The sequence below is a fragment of the Arachis stenosperma genome, chromosome 3 (assembly GCF_014773155.1).
Source record: "Arachis stenosperma cultivar V10309 chromosome 3, arast.V10309.gnm1.PFL2, whole genome shotgun sequence".
Lineage (NCBI taxonomy): Eukaryota > Viridiplantae > Streptophyta > Magnoliopsida > Fabales > Fabaceae > Arachis > Arachis stenosperma.
In genome coordinates, this window is record NC_080379.1 from 20,273,279 (window position 1) to 20,285,586 (window position 12,308).

Genomic DNA, 12,308 nt, shown 5'->3' on the forward strand with positions numbered 1-12,308 from the left:
ATGAAAGTTATTGTAAAGTAAAACAGAATCAAATAGGACAAAAACTCTCCTCGATTCACCCTATTGTCACCCCTATTTACGTGTTACTTGAATATTTGGAAGAAATCCAAACTCAACTAATATAGAGATTTTTTTCCTTACATATTTTAATATACCGTAAAAAAATATTTCACCAAAATTATTAAAAAATATTTTTATATTTTTAATACATTAAATATATATTTTAAAAATATTACTTTTAAAATGTATGTTTAAGATACAAATTAACTAATTTTTTATTTATTTTAATATTTTATTTTATTCCTAATCAATTCACTCTCTCTGATCATTAGATGAATGTAAGATGTAATTAATTGAAATCTTGTATATCCAAAAGGAAGAGAAGTAAATTAATCCAACATTAAAAAACAAATACATATAACACAATTCACCACATCGACAAAATCCAAGAGTTCTTTAACCAACGGGGTTACACTAATAAATGAACTAGTTTCCCAACGACATTTCTAAAAATTCCTATCATAAGGCCAAAAAGCTAACTGATTTCTTTTAAAACGTTGTTTGAATAAATGATGAAAATAAAATAAAAAAAATAAGAGAAAAAAATTTTACGTGTTGTTTAACTGAAAAGAAAATTAATAAAAAAATAGAATACATTTTTTTATACGAATAAAAAATGAAAAAAAAATCATAATAAAATAAAATTATATTAATATCTTTAAATAATTTTTTTTATATATCAAAAAATAAATTAATAATTTTACTAATTTTTATTCATTTTTTCTGTGTTTTCATCTCATCTTTGGACATAAAGAATTTATATGGATATCACTTTTTTTTTATTTAGTTTTTACTTCTCATCTAAATAACCAAATTTTATTTTTTTTCTTTCTTTATATTTTCTTTCTCTTCATATTTCATAAATCTAAACAATTTTTTAGTAGAAATTAAATTGATAGAAGTGAATTAATTGAATTTAAAATGTAAAAAATGTCATCTAATTAAAATAAACTAAATTTGATGTCCTTTTACTAATGTCACATGTTATGAATATTATTTTATCTAGACACCTCTTTATCACAAACTCCCAAAACAGTGTCAGAAACTACTACCTTAATTTGTGGAGATCTACTTCATTCTTATTTTTAGTTAAAAAAATTTAAAATAATAAAAACACTCAAAAATATCTTGTGCCCATTACTCTATTTAATAACTAACTTTTAGATAAGAAGAGTATATTAAATATGACATTCTAACTAGTGAACAATATACTCCCCTTTAAAAATGGTTTGAGACTATAAAAAGGGTTTTAACATAACCTATCTCACTAGAGATTTTTTTTGTTTTTTATTTTTAAAACTCTAGAGATGATTTCTTTCCTTTGTTCTTCTCTAATTCTTCTTATTGTTTTTCATTTTCTTCATGATTTAACTACTAATTTGGTATCCGAAAGACTCAGTCGCTGACAAAAAAATTCTTCAAATATGTTACTAACAAAATAACCCAAAAATGATTTAAAAATACGACAAAAAAATCAATAAATATTATAATTTTTTTAAATAATAAAAAAACTTTTATATTTAGCAAACAACTTATACATCATTAGATCTAAATTTTTATGATAACATTTGAATAAATATTTAAAAGATGCACAAAAAAATTCAGAGCAAAATTTAATCTCTAAATTTTTTATTTTTCAAAAAAATATGGTCATTCATAATAATTTTTTTAAAATTCACTTGATAAAAAATTACTAAATTTTAAAAATGAAAATATCTTATTTTTTTAATGATGATTATAAAAGTTTGCATCAAATTTTGATCTCTAGAGTTATTTTTTAAAATATATATGTAGTTCTTTTTGTCATATTTTTAAATCTTTCGATGGTTTATTTGTCATTAGCGCTTGTTGGAGTTCATTTTATCAGCGATGTGAACTTTCAGTATTATTTTGGTAGTTTACTTTTTTGTTCATCAACTTCAAACAAAAATATTTATAAAATTAGCATTTGGGTGTTACTCTCTTGTTCATTTTAAAAGAACTCATTCATCCTCTTGTGATATTAGTAAAGGTCTAAATATTTATTCTCTACTATCATTTCACATATTTAATTTTTGTGTTGCTTACTTATCAATAATAGAAATATTTTCTTACAAATTTACCTATCCTTAATCTTTCTTATTTAATCTATTCCCACAAAACTAAATATATTTAAAAATTTGGCATTTAATTATTTTTATTATATGATATAGTTAAAGAATATTACATTTATTTTATCTTAATTATATTAGAATTAATATAATTTTTGTTAAATTAAACAATTCTTTTTAAAATTCTCTAGAGCTATATTTCTTTCCACGGGAAGTAGAAATGGAATGGAGAAAGATATTATCCTGTCGAGTAATACTAGAAAAATAATTTTTTCAGTAAATATCAATTGATTTTTTTAAAATATTCTATTTATCTCAAATTATAAATTGTAAATCATAAATTTTTAATTTTAAATATTATTAATATTAATTAATTAAAACTTAATTTCATGTACTTTCTATATCCTGCCATAAGAAAAAAAAATGAGATGTAGATTTAAAAAACAAACTTCCAGAGTGTAAAGTAAGAGAAACTATAAGTTGTTTTCCAGAACCACTCTTACATTAACATCCCTAAAAAATAGCTCGAAATATATATAGTGGCATCGCATTACACGGCCACATAATCATTATTACACAGTTACACATCTCTAATAATTTCAGCACCACTGTTAGGTATAACTCATTAGCAATTTAACATGAAGATGGTGATGTTACTTTATAGTTCAATTGTTTAATTTAGTGTCCACGTTTGCACTGTCGTCGTGAATAAAACTTCGCAATCGATTAGTACACTCTGGCCACTCGAAAAAGGAGTACATTATCAATCTTTAGCATAGGTATGAGCTTATAAAATTTGAAAAAAAAAATCAATTTAAACAACTAATTTTAATAATTATACCCAAAAAATATGACTCTTTTATAAGTTTCATAATATACATATTTCTCGTACCATTTAAAAGAAAAAACATATTTCTCTTATTTTTAATATGATTATTTGTAAAATTAGCAAAATAATATATATAATTTGATCCCTAGCTAGGACGCATAGTGCTAATCAAATATTATATATATTTTTTTGGATGATTGGGTGATGCATTATTGAGAATTAATATTGTGGGGGTCCAATGTCCATGTCAATTGATTACTCATCATCACTCCATTGGGTCTCTTCTCATGGCCACCACCCCTTTTAAAACTTTCTGTTCTTTGGTTTTCTAATTCCAACAAAACATTAACCCTATCCCTATTATCATATGGTCAATTTCTGGATGTTGATGTTCAATTGCTTTTCTAGACTTGATTTAATTCCCAAAGTCCATTCATGTAATATGTCGGTGGTGGTTGTCACTTGATTGGTGTTCACATCAATTCTCAATTGATTAATTCAGTAATAGTAGTCTACTACTTGATTGTTTAAAAATAAGTACTAATTAGATGTTTAAATGATTTAACAAAAGAAATACTCCCAAGAATTGAGAGTTGAAAGGAAGATTATTATTGTAAAAAGTTTAAGAAAAATAAAATGAATATTAATACAAAATATAATAATATTAATGTTAAAAAAAAACATATATTTGCCATTTTTATTTTGTCATGTAACTCATTATCAGAATTTGTTTCCTTCCTTTTCTCTGATAAGTCCAATTCATGATCCTTATTCCTTTCGTTTGAGAGGAGCCTTTTATCTATAGGCAAAGTAGATATGACCTAATGGACATTGCCGACAGAAGGAGCATGGAATGGCCAACAGCCCAACACCAAACGGATGAAAACAATGCTCCTCCATATATCATGCATCTATCATATATTATTAAACCACAATAATAATGATAATAATAATAATAACAATAATAAAATTAACTTAAATTAGTCGAATTGTTAGTTCATTTTCTACTTAAATAAATATTGAGAATTCGAATATCGTTATATGCATGCAGCAACTCATTAGCTAACGACAAACTTTTAAATAATGAAATTCAGATTTAAGATGGATAGATCATTATCCTATCGAATTGAACAATATGGTGGGAAAAAAAACAATAATAATAATGTGACTTTAGGGAGTCATTCTTGTTAATTAGGGTAGGACCGTTAGAGGTCATTTGTGCCAAAGCCATTATGAATCCCATGGTTCATACTTTATAGTGTGTGAAATATGTTTGTGTTTAGTATTTATTATTCTGTTATTAGGATACATATTTTTTTATGGATATACTGACATATAAAATACTTATGCCTTCGTTATTTTTTTTTAAGTTGAAACACTAAGATATAATTTATGAAACACGAATTATTTTATTTTTGTTTCTATTTATTTTTAAAATTTCATTTTTGTTCCTTATCCTAGCTAGTCCTGTTATTCCCCTATCACTCTTTTCTCCTTTTCTCTGTCTGTCGTGCCTTTGCTTCCGCACCTCTCCTCAGTCTCACTATCTCTTGTGTATATCTAAAAGATATTTTAATACTCAAATTGGTTAGTATTATATTAAATTTTTGTGTGTACATTACATACACATATATTATATCCCTAATATATACACATATATGTGTGTGTGTGCGCGCATTATTGCATAATTAAATTAATTGGTAATAGTTCTATCATTATCCTGTAACATTGTTTTAGTGTATGCTGCTAATATAATTAAACTATTGTATAACTAAATTGAGTAATGGAATACCATACTTTATGAGGAATATGATGACATGATATAATTGTATCAATTTTAAAGGGAACAAACAGAAAAAAAGGCACAATGATTAATTATTTGCATTTACATATGTGTATCTTTTTTAATTCAAAACTTTACTATACAAAATTGTATATACTAATATAACATTATCATGTCAGTATCCTTTCTTTTGAGCATAGCTTGGAAAGTAGTAATGGGGACAAAATATTAATCGTGATCCTTAATTAATTGCTTGGTAGCTAGGCATACCCTTTAACATGATGACCTCTATATAGGTATGTAATAATAATATAGTATAGATAATGCAACTTGATATCAAACATGTGAAACATATGGATTGGAGCAATTAGTGTAGGAAGGGTTGGAAAATCGTACTAGGCTGTCCAGGTTCCATGTTTTTATAACTTTTACATGTTCTAAGTGAGATTTGAACACCAAATTTTTATATTAAAATCTCTATTACTTATCACCTATTTATCAAGACTTTTTTAATAAATATAATAAATTTTATTAGTTTTTAGGGTAATTTAAATTTTTAACCTAATATAAATTGTTTATTTGTTAACAGACTTCATATTAGATTAGGCTTTCGAATATATCAAACTCAAATATCTAAACAATTTTCTAGTACACCATAAGTTAAATTCAAACTGAATAATTATAATACATATCTGACCTGTTAACGATAAAATTTGGCATGTTTCTATACATAATAATTCGTTGTATATTGAGTATATAACAGCTTAGTGCTTGCTTGTACAATGGAGATTTTGCCTTTGAGAGAGGATAGAGAGACTCAAAAGGATGATGATGATGGTTTCTTAAGTTTGAAAAGGGAGAGAAGTTATGGCATGGGCCATATTCAAATTATTCGTTGGAGGGGCCCTCTAAGTTTAAAATAATGATAATGCGGGTTTTGAGTAAAAAATTTGAAGAGAATTGGCGAATGGAAGAACAAGGTTGTCTACTTGTCTGTGAAGAATTCAGACTTATAGTGTAGGAGCTGAGTTAGGGAAGTTTATAATTTTGTAACTAACTCCACCTTGGGAACCTTGTCATGAAGGAGGGATTGTCCGTTTTTAGCTCTTTACAACTTGTTAGAATTGTGTCTTTTTAATTTCTTTTCGGTTTAAGTTTTTGAAAAAGATAATATTTTATGACATGATATTAAGATTTTTATAATTAAAAAAATTAGAGTTTGATCTTTGTTATCTTTTAAAAAAGAAAATTAAAAAATATAAGATAAATAGAAAAAAAAGATCTATCTAAAAATTTAAGTAAATCTAAAAAAGATTTTTATTTAAAAAAAAATATGTTAAAAATATAATTATTTATATATATTTTTTATCAATTTAAATTTTTGGGATATAACAAATAATCAAATGTTATCGTAGAGTATAATTATTATAATATTATTACCTTTTTTTAATGTGATAATATAGTAACAAATAAGAATAAAAAAAAGATCAAACAACCTAAGAGAAAATAAATTTAAATCTATCCAAATTATTTTAAAAGCCTAAATTTTTTAATAGGTTAGACTTAAGTTTGTGAAATAGTTTGTTTGGTCTGTAATGTTAGTTTAGATCTGTTAAGATATATAAATACATAATTTTATTATATTAAAAAATATAATAATGAGAGTTTCAACCTATATTATATATTTATTTTATTTAAATATTTTTATCCATTAGACTATTTGATTCTTTAATTAAATATATATTTTTTAATATATTAATATCTTTGATTTTACTTGATTATTTATTTTATTTTTTTTAAATTATCAAATTTTAGGTTAAATTTGTCAATACGTCAAACTTAATACTCAATAAATAGCTTATAACCCATGTCAATAAACTTTATTACAAATCTGGCCTATCAAAAATAAAGTCTGACCTAATTAAACCTATTTTTATTCATAGTTATAAACTTATAAACTAGAAATTATTGAAAATCTACTATATAATCAAATTAGAATTTACAAGTTTAGGAAATACAATTTTGGTTTTCTCTAAAAGATCATATATATAAAAGTACTGAAAATTATTGAAAATCTACTGGACGTTTCTATATATATATATGAACTCAAAACTGTTGTTATTAAAATATAAAATTAAAGTACTTATTACCCTAACTAATTTCACATCTAATTCTATTATGAACATTTAATAAATAAAAGTAAAATGAATTAAAATTATCATTAATATCATAAAAAAAATAATTCTTCTACCTCTATTTGCCTAAAGAGAAAGAAATATCTGGTATTAATAATTTTAATAATATTTATGGTGTCGCAATATGCAAATACTCCTTTTGTATCAGTATAATTATGGTATGGTGTAGCCCTAAACTCTAGCTTTATATATTACGCTCAATTGTTCGGTTGCTAAAGCACATATAAAATTGTTTTGGCTTTTTAAATTTTAATGAATTTTAGCATTCGTTCCAGATGTTTATGAAAAATCGTCGCTAAATATAGGCTTGATTGCAGCACCGACCTTTAACTGTCGCTACATGCACTGAAGGTTGTCGTTTAATTTTGCGACGATTTTTTTAAAATGATCGCAAAATTTCTGTTGTTATCTGACAAAATTGTTGTAGTGTATTAGTTTGGCATATATAATTTACCATTATTTAATGTTTCAATTTGGAATTAAATGTTTATTTTACTAAGATTATTTTATGCTCAACTAGATGAAGAGAAATCATTGAAGACCGAAGGAACAAATGAAGACAGGCTATAGAAATTACTTAAAGAAAAAGGAAATTATTCCACTAGTATATATGCCCAGCTCAAAACATTCACAACAATTGCATGATTAGTTTAGATGCCCTAATAAAAAAAGGAAATTGCTTTAAATGAAGCAACACAAACATATAAAAGTGAGAAGTATATATTTTTAGTAATTAAGTTTACCAACTTTTGTGTTATTCAACTAAAAAAATCCGTAAAATTCAAAGTAATTTATATGTTATTCAATTTATATTTTTTGTGTTATTTTTTTATATCATTTAACTAAAAAATTTACACATTTTAAAATAATTTTCATATTTTTAACTAGAATTTCTATATTTTTTGTGTTATATTATTGTACAATTCAACTTCAAAAATGATTTGTTTGAATGAAAATTTCCATTAATGGAAGATTTGAACAAAACAAAAATTTTGAAAGATATGAACGGAAAAAATTAAAGAAAAGAATTTAGGAATGAGATAGAAGAAAAAAAAACAAGAAAAGAAAATCAACAAGAGAAAAATAGAAGAAATGAGAAATGAGAAAATGAGAAGAGAAGCGGAATGAGAAGAAACAATGTGGTATCAAAAAAAGAAAAAAAGAGAAACAGAGAAAAAAATATTTTAGAGAATTAGATTAAAAAATTAGTTGGTCATGTAGCAATACCGATATATTAATAACCGATCATATATTTAGTAATAATTAAAATCCAAATTATATATTATATTGGTGAAAACAAGCTAGCTTATTAAATGGAGTGTTTAAAATTCCAAGCCCCTTTTCTTTTTCTTTTTTTTTCTCCCTCTTTTGCTGATCATATCAATGCAAGCATCCGATTCCTTCTTGCATTATTATATATCTGAGGCAAGTATCAAAACAAGCGATAAAAGAGGCATGAAGGAATTTCAAGTGATTAGGTATTTTTGTGCTGCAAGACATAATGTTGAGCCCTTAGGTAAAGATATATAGTCCCCACCAAAGAAGAAAAAACGCTTACAATGATACCCAAGTGTATTACCCCACAAGGCAATGAAAATATATTGATAAATTGTTATTGTGGGGTAGGTTAATTAAACAAGTGATAAATGCATATTACTTTCATGTCTTTGCAGAAATAACAATTTCTTTTTCTTTTTTAAATTTATTTGCTTCTACAATAGTACAAGCCTGACTCCATTCGCCCAACTTCATTCATGAAACGTTTTTTAAGTTGTTTTATTGGTCCCCCCCAAGGCAAATAATATATATCTATATCTATTTATCCAACTCGTGAGCTTATGGTACTATAGCTAGATTCTAGAAGCAAATAATTTGTCATGTCTATATTTGTTTAATTAAGTTCCCCTTGTAGGGTAACTATCTATGCTCCTCACTTTGATACACACGGTTATAAATATAAACATTAATTTTTGCTTTCAGTTAAATTAGATAGATACAACATCCAATGATTTTTAGCAGGGGCGGAGCTAGATAAAATATTAGAGAGGGGCCAAAAATATTTATACAATAAACTAAGACTAAAATAAAATTTTAGGGGGGACTAAACTAAAATTTACATATAATTTACATGTAAAAAATTAAAATTAGGAGGGGCCATCGCCCCCCTTTCCCACCACCTAGCTTCGCTCCTGATTTGCAGGGTCTAACTTACTACCACTTCTGAGAAAAGATTAATATCATATAAAAGGAAACAAAATTTAATGATCGGAAGATAATAATTTAAATTATCTTATTTGATTTAATATTCATAATTTTATAATTTTATGAATATAATATATAATTACACATTTATCATATTTAAAATTACTCAATTATTTCAAACATAATTATGAAATGTAAAATAAAAAATAATATAAAATAAGATAATTTAAAAAAAATTGATATATTAGGATATAACCAATCCTTAATTAGTAGGTTTTTAATTAATTTTTATATACATATTCTTTTTATGCGTATTAAGTAAGATGCTGTCCCCAGATGATTTGTATTTGTTCTAGTGTCCTTACTCCTTAGTTAGTTTTACACAGATTTTATTATACAAGAGAAAAAGTAAATAGTAATTCACATACATTATGCTGTTGCAATATATATTACAATATGAAACATGAGGGGCAACTTGTTCCTACTACTTCATTTCATCATAAATTACCCAGAAGAGCAAATTTCCCAAAATACCCTTTTACTAATTTTTTAGCACTACTTTGTGGTGACTATGATGAACACACTCAGCAGGCATAACAGGGAACCTAGCAGTATCAGCACAATAATCATAAACCATATGTTTGGCCCTAACCCACATAAGTTGGTGACTTTGATGCAAACTTAACACACCCAGATTAGGCTCATCCCACCAATACTTCTTCTCATTACTACTACACCTCTTCAAATTTTCCACTGATGTTGATGACACTATTGGACACTCACAAGCACTGATCTCAAAGGCCTTATATGTTGCAATGAAAGGTGCATGGCTCCAATTAGTTTTCACTCTTCCACCTTGTGTGGCCCAATCATCAGCGTTCCAAATTGAGCTATATACACCCATTGCTTGATCCTTTGGAAATGGAATACCCCTGTGTTCCATGTTTGTGTGCACCCTTATTGGTGTTTCATCCACTAGAAATCTGACACATATTACAATATGAAATGAAATTATTAAAGTCAAATTGAATTATTGGCCAAGGAATATGTAAAATGTCAATGTGTGTCCAAAACAAATGTCAGAAATTATTTGACGAAATTAGACCTGTGCAACTTCTGCAAAAGGACCATTAGAAGGTACTGGGATAAATTTTACCCAAGATTCCATTTTCTTTCTATATGCTTTTGTTTTAGGTAAAGAATAAAGATATTTGCCTTTTATTTATTTCATTCATGTAATTAATTTAATTTTAAATTTTAAATTTTTATTTACATTTTATTGATGATTGTCTTCCCCTAGATACTATTAGATCCATACAATTCATTATTAAAAATGATAAGTAGATATGAAACATTTTACAACAAAAATTAACTTACTTTTTATTTTGATCATGGATAGATGTCATATGAATTATGATGATTGATGGATGGATGATACTTTTTTCTATATATATATATTAACCTATGAATTCTCTTTGTTTTTTGTGTAACCCAATGGGGACATAATGACACAAAGCATATGATGGCTCAACCACCAGTGGTAAAAAAGCAGGAAATTTTTTTTGAGTTTTTTTTTACCACTTTTCAGACCCATCACTCCATGGAAGCAGATTCCCATTTGTCTTTCATAATTACTAATTAATTAATTAATTAATAAAAAACAACTTCTTACTTTCATTGATTAATATTTAATATTATGTATTAAAATACTCATTTACTTTTAATTAATTAAGAGAAGATAGGGTAATGGGTGCTTACATAACTTGACGTTGGTTCCAAAAGAAAGAGTAAGAATGAAAGTCTTTAGTAGGGTCAAACCAAAGGTTTAGCCTTTGCTCTCTATTTCCCACTCCATTCACATACACATTTGTTTGAACAGAGTAAGGTTCCCCTGTGGTGTTCCCCAGGAACTCAAAATCAAACTCGTTGTGATTTGGACCCTCCGATGACATCTACACAAAAATACATAAATTAGATGCCACAATAATTGAAACAGAACAAGGTCAATTCAACATGATTCCCATTGCATTATTAGGTTTGATTCGAGGTGATGAAAAACAAGGGAGGGCCCCTCCTATTAAATTTAATTCAAGATATATTATGGTTCTTTAACTTGATTGAAAATTTAGTGACAAAGTTGATAAATGCATACACCAAAGTAATTGATGGGATAAATGGAGTAGTAGGTAACTGCCACTAATGAGTGTGGTACTACTATTTTTCTTCGTGTGTTTCAATAATTCTGAAGCGAGAAATTATCTTGTGCAATAAAGAAAATGTCTGATGCATTGAACTGAACCGCACATACATTTAAATGCTATCTATGTACATGAAAATAAACAATATAAATTAAGATTATTATTAATAAACAAGAAAAAATTAATATAATTTTGACTTACATAGAAAGCAGTAACTGTTCCGGCAGAATCACCTTCAACAAGTTTAAGTTGGACGGTAACTTTCCCAAACATATACTTGCTTTTGGATACAAACCCAGCACCTGAAATAAACAACCCATTTTACATTTTTATAAAAACATTATTATCTTAGCGTTACATACACTATTTTTTCTTTGTATATATGAAATGGTATTAGATTGAATAAATAATACCGGAATAGTTATCAAGCTTGAGTTTGAGAAGGTCTCCTTCATGAATGAAATGGTCTAAAGCCCAACTTGGTTGGAAGAGTTCTTCAAACTTGGCAGTGGCAGCAGCAAAAGCCACTCCAACAAACACAAACCCCATAACCAATCCCAAAAACAACGACACCTCCTTAGACATTATTACAAAGTAAGTGCTCTATAAGCAGGAGAAAAGGATCTTATGAGAATGAAGAGAGAACAAAAGAGGGAGTAAGAGAGAGTGATGAGTGAATGAAAGGTTCTACACTGATTGATCACTTGGTATGTTGGGGTTTATATAGCTGAAGTGAGATAATAAGCAGATAAATAAATATATTTTCAGTTTCAAATTCTTTTATTATTCGTGTAAATTTAAATGAATATTATAATATATATAAAATAATATTATAATATACAGTTTAAGAATATGCTTAAATACGAAATTATGTCAGATTACAAACTGATAAAATATACCCCCAAAACACATGATAAATAAATCTTAAAAAAAAAATACAAGCAACAAATT

The 12,308-nt window shown here is 26.3% G+C and overlaps 1 protein-coding gene across 1 annotated transcript; it reads right to left on the reverse strand.

The window, feature by feature from the left end:
* Positions 1-9,531: 9,531 nt before the first annotated feature.
* On the reverse strand, positions 9,532-12,057 carry LOC130970713 (xyloglucan endotransglucosylase protein 6-like). The gene is made up of 4 exons (XM_057896881.1): positions 11,771-12,057; positions 11,559-11,659; positions 10,918-11,111; positions 9,532-10,142 (listed from the first exon to the last, which is right to left on the reverse strand). Exons 1-4 carry the CDS (start codon positions 11,940-11,942, stop codon positions 9,701-9,703), a joined length of 909 nt encoding a protein of 302 aa, XP_057752864.1. The 5' UTR covers positions 11,943-12,057; the 3' UTR covers positions 9,532-9,700.
* Positions 12,058-12,308: the final 251 nt, after the last annotated feature.